General features: G+C 24.3%; 1 protein-coding gene across 1 annotated transcript; it reads left to right on the top strand.

Moving 5' to 3' along the window:
- The first annotated feature begins 501 nt into the window (after window positions 1-501).
- Window positions 502-9941, top strand: LOC111640768 (transferrin-like). Its single transcript, XM_023386825.1, has 10 exons — window positions 502-637; window positions 3721-3814; window positions 4458-4588; window positions 4669-4929; window positions 5016-5291; window positions 5390-5530; window positions 5597-5837; window positions 8756-8874; window positions 8953-9419; window positions 9501-9941. The coding sequence occupies exons 1-10, from the start codon at window positions 571-573 to the stop codon at window positions 9819-9821; spliced, it is 2118 nt and encodes a 705-aa protein (XP_023242593.1). The 5' UTR covers window positions 502-570; the 3' UTR covers window positions 9822-9941.
- The last annotated feature ends 2898 nt before the right edge of the window (window positions 9942-12839 follow it).

Here is a 12839-nt window from a genome sequence, read left to right on the forward strand (position 1 = left end):
TAGCCATCCATTGATCTAATAATAGCGCACACTATCCAGGTGAGAGATAATTTATATGGTTAGTAGTTTCAAGACGTGGTGAAGTAGAATTTTTTTTCTCTCCAGAAAATTGTACTTTATCACGCCAAGTACTTGCTTTTTCTTTAATTTAAAACCCGAATACTCTTGAATAAATAAATAAATTTAAAAAAAAAAACACACACACAATTTTTACCTCATTAAAAACCATCTTTTTATATTTGTTAACTCAAATCGCGGCTTCCTTATTACAATAATTTAATTGGAAATTCAAGGACTCGAATATATTTTATCTAACAAGAAATACGTTGTAATAAGTAAAGGATTAGTTTATTAATTTATAAAAGTAATTTTAATGTTAGTAAAAAAAAAAATATCTTCGAATTTCCCTATTTTGTATATATATATATATTTCTTTTAAGGGAATATTGAGTAATATAGTGGCGCGTTTAGCGCTCCCAACGGAAATTTATTGAACTAATATCACATGACAAGTAAGGACGATAAATGGGAAGAGGTTGTCAAACAAGCTAGAGTTTCCTAGAAGCTAACATGGAGGTTAGGAGAACACCTGTTCTTGTGGTTTTATTGTTAACCGTTAGTTTAAGCGCGGCGCAAAGTAAGTTTTTTTTTATTATATAAAATAAATAAATTATATATATTATTGTAATATAAATATATAATAAATTTAGTTTTGTAAAGCGAATAGCTTTTTATAAATTTCTAATTAATTTATAAAATTAATTAACTCGCGAATTTATCTCTTCATCTGTATGATAATTGTAAGCGGTTGATTATAATAAATATTTAGTATAATTATAATTCAGTTTTATTAATAAAGAAGATTTTTAGACTTTTTAATATGTTTTCTTTATATTATTTTCTAATTTTAAGTTATAATGATTGATTTTTCTTTATAAATTGCTAGATTTTTTTGGGTATATCAAACCGTAAAAAAGCAAAATAAAATGCATATATTGTATTTTGTGTTTTATTTAAATAAAGAAGTTTTAATCATATATTTATTTATTATTTTTTCCCCTTTTTAAAATTCCTTTACAAGCAAATAAATGTTACTTAAAAATTGTTATTTATGGACAATATCCATTTGTTTGAAAGGTTAAAAAATAAAATAACTAATGTAATTTTATACTTTAAAATATGTAAAAATAATGCTTCAGAGTTTGAAAGATTATTATTTTTAAATATTTAATTAAAATAATAAGTTAAATTTACTTATCTCGTTCCTCTTTTAGTCTATTGATTTAATAGTAATTAAATATATGTTTTAAAATAAATTAACATTAAAAAAACGTATATTAATCAATAAATAATAAGGAGGAATCTTTAAGAATTTTTATCTTATATTTCTTTACACGAAAATATTAATTTTTAATATTAAAAGATACATTTTTTTTTAATGGTTACTAAAGATTATTTATATAGAATAATATTTATGCTTGAAAGTTCTAGATATTTATAAGTTAAGAATATTTTAATTATTAAAGGGAGTAGAATGAATTGATTTTAATTAAAGTGCAAGCGTGAACAACATATTTTTGGCTTACTTACAAAGAAAACAAGATGAAAATTAATACTTATTGCTAGGTTACCATTAGATTTTTATTCAAATTATTGTGAAATAAGAAGAGCAATTCTGTTGCTCGGATTTGAGAATTTTAATATTATAAGAGTAAGAAATTGTTTAGAAATTACGTATGATTTTATTTTAAAATATTTACTTTATGGTATTTATAATTTAAAAAAATATATATATATGTTTATCCTCATAAAGCTTCATTAAAATCATACAAAATTATTTTTATTAGAATTTTAACTTAGAAATAATTTAAATTTGACGGGTTTTTTTTAAGTTAATTAGAAGAATTTTATTTACTTATATTTCAGATTTATTTTATTAAGTATTGAATATTAATTTTTTAATATTTTAAAGTTGTGGCTTTAATTAGGATTCTTTCATATTAATTTGTAGCCACAAGTCACAAAATAATTTTGTTTTGAATTTAATTCACTCATTTATCTCATTTTTTTTCCTTGAATTATTTAATTTTTTCAAGCTTTACATTCATGTTTTAAAATTTAATTCATTTGAATAATTTCACAGAACAGAAAACTGTTTTATGCTATTGTGTAAATCGCCGTGTCCACATTTTTGTATTATGTTTGTCTACTGAATTGCAAAAATATAGATTTTTCACATGTTTTTTAAATCTTTATACCTTTGATTTAATGCCTACATAAATGCTTTCAGGAAAAATAATGATATACAAGTATAAATAGGTGCCTGTACACGTACATTTTTAAATAATTAGAAATTAAAAATACTTAAATTTTATGAAGATTAATATTAAATTCCTTTTGCAAAAATAGAATNGTAACATAGCAATTATTTAACTGTATATTGTATTCTATACAATTTTTAAAGCTTGTATTAAATGTATTATAATCAATTCTGGCTTAATTATGCATGAATGAAAGTTTAGAATTAATTATATTCGATTCGAGTAGATCAGATTAAAAAATTGAGTTTTTATGGTATTCTTTAATTAATAGAAGGAAATTTCTTAGTAATATGAGAGAAATTTATTCAATTTTTATATTTATTCCCATATATTTTTCTGTTTTAACAGAATCAGCCACTAAAAAGTAAATTATCGTAGGCTATATTTGAATATTTAAATGATCAGAAAAGTTAACTAAAATTCTGAAATAGTTTATATTTAATTTTAATTAATTTCTCAGTTTTATTAATTAAAATTAATTTAATTCTAAAGTAATTTGCGTTTATTATTACAATAAAAAAATAACTCTAGTTATAATCGCATTAAGTAAATCATTAAAAATGAATTTATGTGATGCCGTAGAAAAAAATTTTAGAACGATATTTAATGCATTTTAATTAATTTGAAATGTGGACCATTTTTATATTTGACAAAAATATTAAAAATTTACTTTTTTATTATACGTTTCAACTCAGAAAGAAAGCATCAATGAGATGGTTATAATGGATACACGCACTTCTCAAAAACAGGAAATGTTCTACATTTTGAACTTTCCTTTTAGATAAAAGTGCATCGAACACTTACTTCTTATAATACTTTAAAATAAAAGAAAAATAATAATAATAATAAAATTTACGTTATTATCTTATATCAAATTATTATAATATTTATTGATCGTGTTTAGTGGACGATCTTATCTTGTTGTTCCACAGAAGATATAAAAGAATTAAGATACGCGACTATACTAATTGGAAAATGTCGATTTATTATATTTTCTTAGAAAATAAAAATTATTACATTATCAATGTTATAAATTGCAAATATATCAACGAAAAATTTAGATAAATATGTTTGCTTCCACATATTAAAAGTATATTTATAGTCTAGAGCTTGGAAAGGTGAAATGCAAACATAAACGTCAAGCCCTTATTTTTTTTGAAAACAACAAAAATATATGAAAAAATTAATAAATAAAAATAGATTTTTTTTTTACTTTTTTGTCAAAAGAACCTTTATATATTATATATAATCTATAAAGACTAAATTTTGTACATAACAATAAGTTATAATTGTGAATAATGTTTACTTCACTTATTTGAAAATGTTTAATATAAAATTAATTTAATTTTATATGATTTTTTAAAATAATTTAATAAGTTTATTTTGTTTTTATTTTTAGATGATAATTTAAAGTTATGCTTGAATGAAAGTAATTATCAATACTGCAATGAAATGTCACAGTATCATATAGAGTGTGTACTTGGAAGAGATAAGTAAGTAATAATTTAAAAGTTATTTTAGTTTTCTTGTACTGTATATTTTTTTAAAATAGAAATTGATAGAATTTATTAAACACACGATTAACCTGGAATAAAAGTCAGCTATGAATTAAGAACGACGAAGCTTTTAAACATTGATCATTACATTTACAATAACATCCATAACAATGTTCAAAGTTCATAGTTCTCTTGGAAAAAAACTGTGACATACCTTACAAGTTTATTTGTTTTAAATTATATTCAGTCTCCCTTTAGTTAAAAATAAATATATTTTTTTCAANGTACTGGCTTTTTATTACCCAGCATTGAGAAATATTAGTCAACAAAAAATAATGATGACTAACTGTTAGCTTTCAAAACTCACTTCTTGTTTTCTAATTTTAAATACAGTGTGATCGTGTTTAATATCAATTAAACTACAAATATATTATATTAAAATGCTGAATGGCATAGAAATATAGAATAAATAGTTTTCAATTTGTGAAATATCAGTTATTCAGGATTGTTAGATTAATTTTTCTATCTGTATTCAATAGACTATAATAAAAAGTTGTACTTACACTATTTAATATTTTATTCTATTTAACACATAAATTTGTATGTCTTAATATTTAAATTTAATTATATATACATTTAGGATCGATTGTATGCGATTGGTACAAGATGGTAAAGCAGAGATCGTGCAATTGGAGCCACCTGAAATTTATACAGCTGGATCTTATTTCGATCTGGAAGTGGTAGCTACTAACCTGGTTACAGAAGACAAGCGTAAAGTTCTTATTAAGATATTGCGTAATTAAGAATTATTTTAAGGTATTTACTTTGTTTTTTTTTTTCTAAATTTACAGTCGAATATAGATTTCAAACAGTAGCGGTCGTCAAAAGTGGAAGCGGAATTAATACATTAAAGGATTTGAAAGGAAAGAAAGCGTGTTTCTCTTCAGTTGGAGAAGCAGAAGGGTGGAATATACCCGTTGGAATTATTTTAAATGTAGTAAATGATGTCGAATGTAAAAAAGGAAATGAATTAACAAGTATTGGTTCGTTTTTTCAATCCAGTTGCGCTGCTGGAAATTGGTCTTCCGATGATGAAGTAAACGGAAAACTTAGTAAGTTGATTAATTTATAATAGAAATTATGAATTATATTATTGAGAGATTCATTTTAAGTAAATTTTTCTTTATTATTTTCCTAGAAACAGAAAATAAAAATTTGTGTTCTTTGTGCAAATCCCCCGATACATGCAACGATAAAGACGAATATGGTGGCATTTATGGCTCTTTAAAATGTTTACAAAATAATGGAGACGTTGCTTTTACTACCGTGGAACGTATGAAGAGTTTAACGCATTTTGAGTCTTCCAATTTTCATTTTTTATGCTTAAATGATACAACAATCCCTATTAATTTGGACAATCCATGCGTTTGGGCTGAAATGCCAACTGCTGGATATTTAACAAAAAAAGGAAATGGTAAGTTATTTAAGCATTAATTCAGACTCTCTAAATTAAACTTTTCAATATTTTGAAAGTAAAATATTTACAACATCAAACAACTTTTTGTCTTTTAGATATATCCAGTAAATTAAATAATGTAATAGACGAAGTAAACAAGTTAACAGATCGCCCTCCATGGTTAAAATATATTCTCGGGGATTTTAAAGAACTTTCTGTAGTTAGTGAAGAAAGAAAAGATTGGAAGAATTATTTAGGTAAGTTTCAAACGGGATTTACAAAAGAATTGAATGATTAATTAATGATAATTTGCATTTCAATAGGTAATTATATAAAAGCCATTAATAGAACTTTAAATTGCGAAAGGAAAGCAAAATTTTGCACAAAATCGGAAGAAGAAGAGAAAAAATGCAATAGTTTCAGCATGGCATCTTATGGTCGATATTTGAAACCGGTTATCGAATGCATAAAGGAAAATTCCAGCAATGATTGTCTATCTTCAATCAAAAAACAAAAAGCTGATTTAATTACCTTAAGTGGTAGAGATGTTTACACTGCTGGAAAGTAAGTAAAATTTTTATACAGTCTCTTAATATTAATAACACTGTCTATGGACTTTATCCATAAAATTCACACATTATTACTATACCATTCAATATTTATCATCAAAACTAGTTAAATGTTATTCATAGTGTTAAATTAAAAACTAAAATAATAATTAGTAGACTTACATTGTTATACTGTTTAAATGAGTTAACATCAATGAAATTTCTAAAAAAATTCATTAACAATAAGATAATTATATAAATTAACGTAATATATAAGTTATAGTAATAATATATGACCATTTTATTATCATTTTCCTCGAAAATTTCAACGCAGAAGAGAAATATTTATAACATTAAGCATCTTAATTTACGCATATTTTAAGTACAGTATACATCAAAATTTACACCCTGTAAAACCTATAAAATTCAACCAAACTCTAAAGGGTGTTAATATGAGAATGGAATTAAATTTACGAATTACAAACCTCAAAATATGTTTAAATATCTTTAAGAATTTTAATAATGTACGACTTTAATTTGTTAAAATTAATTTAAGCAGTTTAATAATCTAGAAAATATGTAAATTAAATACAGAAAATTTTAAAATTCTTCTCAATTTTAAACGGTATAATATTAATAATAANTATTTTATATTCGAATATATATTTTTACGTTTTAATGTATTTGTAATGCAATAAATTATTTCTTGACACATATTTTAGCGATTTATAATTTTAATAATGAATATTCTAATTTCTGTAATTTTGCAAAACTTTTTGTTTTTTTTTGTGTGTGTATGTTTACGAGAAATAATTATTAAAAATAATGGAAAAACTTGAGAAATTTGTTGTTAAATTTCCTTAAAAATCTCCAGTCTTTTTTTATTACTGTAGCCAACATGGCTTTATTATTTGAGAACAAACAATAATAAATTTCATGCACAGATGGTCTTCAAATTTATCTTTATTGCTTATGTTAATAAAACGAGATTGCTTATACTATAAGGCACGTACATTATGATATGGCTATTATTTTATCAGATATTGATTTTAGTATTATGCTAACTTCAGATTTTTCATGTATTTTTTAAAAATAAATTTTTGTAAAAATTTTTTATATTTAATATACTCAAAAAAAAATTATTTTACCTCTTCCACTTGGATTATTTTATTTCTTGATTGAATAATTTGAAATTATACGTTATTAAAAATGTTCGATAATTTTTAGTTACTTTTTAAAAAGTAACTAATAATCCCCCTTTTTTTTGATATTTTATGCTCCAGTTAGCTGTTTTCATCGATTTTTTAGTAATATTTTAAAATATTTTATTCGACTTAATATTGTAAAATTTTAATATTTATACAATAAAAATAAAGTAAATAATAACAAATGTCAACAGAAAATAAAATTTTATCTGTTATTGCTGTATCAGTATATATAGTTATGTGCTGACTAATAATAGATAACTGGATGGATATCGAATTCCCTACATTCTCTTGATGATAAATTTCAAAACAATACAACTGTACTGGCTTTTTATTACCCAGCATTGAGAAATATTAGTCAACAAAAAATAATGATGACTAACTGTTAGCTTTCAAAACTCACTTCTTGTTTTCTAATTTTAAATACAGTGTGATCGTGTTTAATATCAATTAAACTACATATATATTATATTAAAATGCTGAATGGTATAGAAATATAGAATAAATAGTTTTCAATTTGTGAAATATCAGTTATTCAGGATTGTTAGACGTTAGTGTTATTCAAAATGTGTAGACGTTAGTGTTATTCAAAGTGTGTAGACGTTAGTGTTATTCAAAGTGTGTAGACGTTAGTGTTTTGTTCAGTTTACTAATACTAAAAAATATTTAATCTTAAGGTAAAAACTGAATGTTTATTCGAAAACAGAAAATTCTATATTAAATTTTTTTTTATTTTATTGTATAACTTATATATTAATTCTTGCATTCCTTTTATTGTTTTCAGTAATAATTACTTTATTGTGTTGAAAAAACGTTTATAAATGAGTAGCTTTTATAATATCGGTAATGAATGTAAAAATTCCTAGACAATTCATACGTAAAATCAGGATATTTCGGTATAAAACTCTAATCGGTTTACAAATTAATTCAGTAAAACCTGAATAAAACGGAAACCTGCCTAAACGAAAGAAACTTCAGTACCAGTTTCGGTACAGATTCCAGTTTAAACAGGTTTTACTGTAAAAATAATTAAGAATTAAACGGATCTACTGTAAACTAATGGTTAAAATATGAATAATTTATGGTTGATTTCTATTGCAGAATATTATTCTATTAAATACATAAAATTATTTACGAAATATTAATAAATATGTTACAATGGAATAATGCATAATAATGGAGATTTTAAATATTTTTGAATGTCTGCAATTATTAATTTGACATTAAATAAATAATTTATAATATTTGTAACACATAAATTTATTTCACCTTAAAATATTAAAACATATTAATTTCTTAATTATTGAAAAATATTCTCATCACGATCAATAATATTAATTATTATCTTTTCAATGTTTTATGAGTAAAATTGTATATTATAGATCAGAATTTCAATATGAAAATATGGAAAGGGTTAAAAAATACTTACAGAAAGAAGAAAATTGCTAATTTATTCTCATTAATGAAGTGTAATGAGAATAAATTAACTACTTACTTATTTCTAATTATAATGTTAATTTTGGAGAAATTCCAAAATGAACTAAATATTTCTATTCGTGACCTTGTTAGATATTTTCCATATTTTTAGAATATTCTAAATGCTACAGGATTAGTTATAAGTTTTGCAGTTTCTATTTAATCCTTTTCTAGAATATTTAAATCACAAATTTTTTAATTTTAAGTTTGTTTAAAGAATTTTCTACGTGTTAAAAAAGCCTTTACTTTATAGGTATGAGGATATGGTTCCTATCGCATCCGAAGAATATTCAGAAGAAAATAATATTTCGTATTATGCTGTTGCTGTTATAAAAGCTGATTCTGACATTAAAAGTCTTCAAGATCTTAAAGGTATTTATTATTATTATTATTATTATTTTAAATCTATATGATGTTAGAATTTTTCTTGAAAATTTTCCTTTGTTTTAGGGAAAAAATCCTGTCATACAGGAATTGGAAGAAATGCGGGATGGATCATTCCTATTAGCGAATTCATGAAACTTGATCTTATAAATAAGAAACAATGCGACGTTTCAGCTGCAGTATCGGATTTCTTTTCGGAAAGTTGTGTTCCAGGTGCTAAGGATAAAGAATACAATCCTAAATTATCCGGCGTGGATAAATTATGTAAGCTATGTAAAGATCCCGAAAAGTGTTCCACTAAGGACGAATACAGCGGGTATGAAGGAGCTTTCAGATGTTTGGTCGAGGGAGGTGGTGATGTTGCATTCGTGAAGAATTCTACGGTTCCCGGTTTAGTAGATGGAAAAAGTCAATTACCTTGGGCGAAAGATTTAAAATCTTCCGATTATAAATTGTTATGCCCTGATGGGAGTAAAGCCGACATTTCACATTATTTAAACTGCAATCTCGCAGCTGTACCTTCTCACCGTTTCGTAAGTGTATATTTTAAACGAAAATCGTATTAGGTGAAAAAAATGTTTTTCCATGTTTTAAAATTATCTGTTTACTTTCAGGTCGTTACATCGAATAAAATAGATCAATCCGATCGTCTTAATGTTGTCTATATGTTAACATCTGCTGGAAAACTGTTTAACCAAAGCAGTCCTATTTTTCACTTGTTCGGATCTTACGACGAAAGCAACGATCTTTTATTCAAAAATTCTGCTATTAATTTGAAATCGGTAAAATTTGATTCGAAATACGATGAAGTATTAGATAAAGACTATCTTGAAGCGTTAAAAATGACGGATCCAAAAAAATGTAACAGCGCAACAACCGCTGTTGCCGCATTTAGTGTGGTAATTTGTTCAGCTTTGTTATCACTTTTTATGTAAATTTAAGATATCAAATTTCACTTCTGTCTCATTTTGTAAAATAATTTTTCTTATTAATGTACAAATCACTGTTTTATGTATTGCGTTTATTAATAAAGATATTAAATATACACACTCTAATCTGTTTTAGGTTCATTTGACTCGTATTTTTTTTACTTTCTTGGTTGTTATTTATGACAGAGAAAAAGTAAGACCATCGGTCAAAAAATTATCTCCAAGATGCAAAATAAAATTCGGTGTTTTTTTTTCTGTATGTATGGATGTTAATGTGTGTGGGGGGCACGATTTTGTTCTCCCTCTTTGAACCTTAATAACTATTGTGTTTTTATCGAAAATTTATGAAATTTTGCAAGAAGATTTGTGTATTAGGGGCATTGACACTGTTAAATTTTGGTGGTTAAAGGTCAAAGGGATGGGGAGTTAGAGGGGGTCTTGTGTCGTATTTCTAGTAGGGTCGGTCTTGAAGATATTATTCATTTGTTAGCGTTTAAAATTTTTTTAAACTCATCTCTACCCTAAAAATTAGGCTTTTTTCTATTTCATAATAATTTCTATTTAAAAAGTATTTTAAATAAAATATCATAACAGATGGCACCAAATGCAACTTTAATTGTTTTTCTGGGAAAGTTAAGCAACTCGTTGCTGAATTTTTTCAAAACTATAACAACATTCGAGCTCTTTTCTTTATTTATTAACAATTTTATTCGTAAATATTAATGAATTTTAATATAAAAATATATAATTTGTCATTTAATTCTGTCATAAAGTATAAGAATCTAAAAATTTAATAATTCAATATTTTATAATGAGATTAAGAAATTTAATACAGTAATTTAAAAGATTTTCTAAAAATTTTAAAAAATTGATTGAAAAATCTGACTGTAATCTCTAAATATTGAAATTTCTTGACTAATAAGCCGCAAACATTGATGTTTTCGATAGACATATTCAAGGGAAAGTAGAAAAAGAATACTTAATGTCTGAACTAAAAATTTTAAATAAATATATAAAGAAAATTTGTGATAAATCCTAATGGTTATTTATTCGTACAACATTCTAATAGTTAAATAAAGATAAATAAATTAAATATTCTTTTAATAGATTTATCTACAAAAGTAGTTCTATGCACAAACCTATTTTCGATACCTCTTTAAGATAATTCCTGAATACGCTACTAATACTCACGTATACAGATTTAATCGAATAAAAGTTATAAAATATAAAATAATTGCTTTTAAACACGTAGATAATCAATAATTTATTTATTGTTTAAACTTAATTTATTTTAAGATGTTTGTATAATTTAATGTAGACGTTACTGCGCTTTTTAAGAAGTTAATCTCTTTATTGGAGGCTTTCAATAAATCATTTTAAAAAAATTTATAGATTGCAATATTTCATATTTAAGATAAGGAAGAAGCTTTTATTCTCACAAAATGTTGATTCAAATATTCAATCTAATATTTCTGACATAGATAACATTGGATAATTTAAGTTAGTTTTTCTGTTTTGTCCATCGATTATCTTTAAAATTTTAAGAGTTATCTCATTTTCTCTATAGAAATTTAGTCTTTTTTTTTATTTTCACTTGCAGATACCTGCCTAATGGTAATCGATCTGCTGATAAGCGAAATTAAATTATACGATTTAAAATTTATAGTTTGTAATCTATAGATTTTGTTTAGTTAAAGAAATAGAGAAAGTGTGTTATATATTTTCAAATCTATGCAACTTGTTTCATCGTTAAATTAGTTGTTTACATAGATAGATATGAGATTCATTAGGACCTATATGCTTGACAGAACAGATTCGTGCCGAGAATGAATTTGCTTTTCGATAAGGTCGAGGTTTCCTTGACAACATTTACATGTTAAATGTCATTCTCCAAATACATTAAAAAAAAAGTCTTATTTTGTATTTTTACTCTTTGATATTCAATAAGATAAACACGAAAACCTAGACTTTACATAGTATTTATACATATAATAAATGTAGGAATGTTATTTTATCGAAACTTATTTTGATCCTTTCATTTGAAATGATAGAAAAGTTTTATTAAAATCATATCATATGCACCAAAAGTTTATTTTAATAAACTTTTCCTATCAACTCTAACTTCAGTGTTACCCTGTAAACCACGTGTCGCTATCGATCCTAAAGCAGAAATATTTATGATGTCTTTTGATAAAGATGCTAATGTTGTTTACTGATTTTTCAGTATGCATCGTCATTCAGGCACACTGTCGAAATATAAGATCTTAATGCGCATAATAAAAAATTCAAATGATTGTTTTCGAAAAAAAAGCAATCCGTTAGAAGTGAGAAATGATTTGAAATATCTTTCTATAATATCATAATAGCCTATAATTGTTTTGAAACCCGAGTATAGTTCGATATATATTTTGATCTTTATAAATTGTCGTTTTCTGAATGATTTATGGGACGTTTCGTTAAGTAGACAGAACTTTCTACCTATTTTCGTTGATTTATAATTTTTTTTTCTTATTAAATTTCGGTTTCTGCTTATTTCTTATCAATCTTTATAGTAATAATCGATAGAAATTTCATTTTTTACCGTACGATCGATTCGAATGACATATATTTGATATCAATTTCTTTCAGTTCTTTCCTCCTATTCCGGTATTATCAATTTTTAATTTAGTTAACTACTTTAATGCGTTTCGTATTGCACTTGACGTAGAAAATACTCTAAATTTTTTGTATACAATAAATTAAAGAGTATACTTTTGATAAGTTTATGAGATAAACTTTACTGCTACCTCCATAAGGTTAATTAAACTTATAATACCATTTGCACAGAAATATTTAATATATTTAACTAATAAAAAGTGCTGAATGAAAGTTATTTTTCATAATTAAATAAATGAAAAATTTATTATCTCTTTAATTTACTTGAAAGTATTGATTATTCTACTGTTTGTGCTCTCTATTGTAACATAAAATTATCTTTTATAGAAGATTTGTAACATATTAAGCGGATGAATTTCCTATCGATTT

This window comes from Centruroides sculpturatus, unplaced genomic scaffold, assembly GCF_000671375.1.
Source record: "Centruroides sculpturatus isolate CEXI.00-Female unplaced genomic scaffold, Cexi_2.0 scaffold1511, whole genome shotgun sequence".
NCBI lineage: Eukaryota > Metazoa > Arthropoda > Arachnida > Scorpiones > Buthidae > Centruroides > Centruroides sculpturatus.

Excerpts from the sequence above, each read along its gene's own strand:
- LOC111640768 (XM_023386825.1), top strand. The coding sequence starts at position 571 with ATGGAGGTTAGGAGAACACCTGTTCTTGTGGTTTTATTGTTAACCGTT. Across the intron at positions 5,292-5,389 it reads TTTAACAAAAAAAGGAAATG|ATATATCCAGTAAATTAAAT; the intron begins GTAAGTTATTTA and ends TTTGTCTTTTAG. Across the intron at positions 8,875-8,952 it reads AAGTCTTCAAGATCTTAAAG|GGAAAAAATCCTGTCATACA; the intron begins GTATTTATTATT and ends CCTTTGTTTTAG.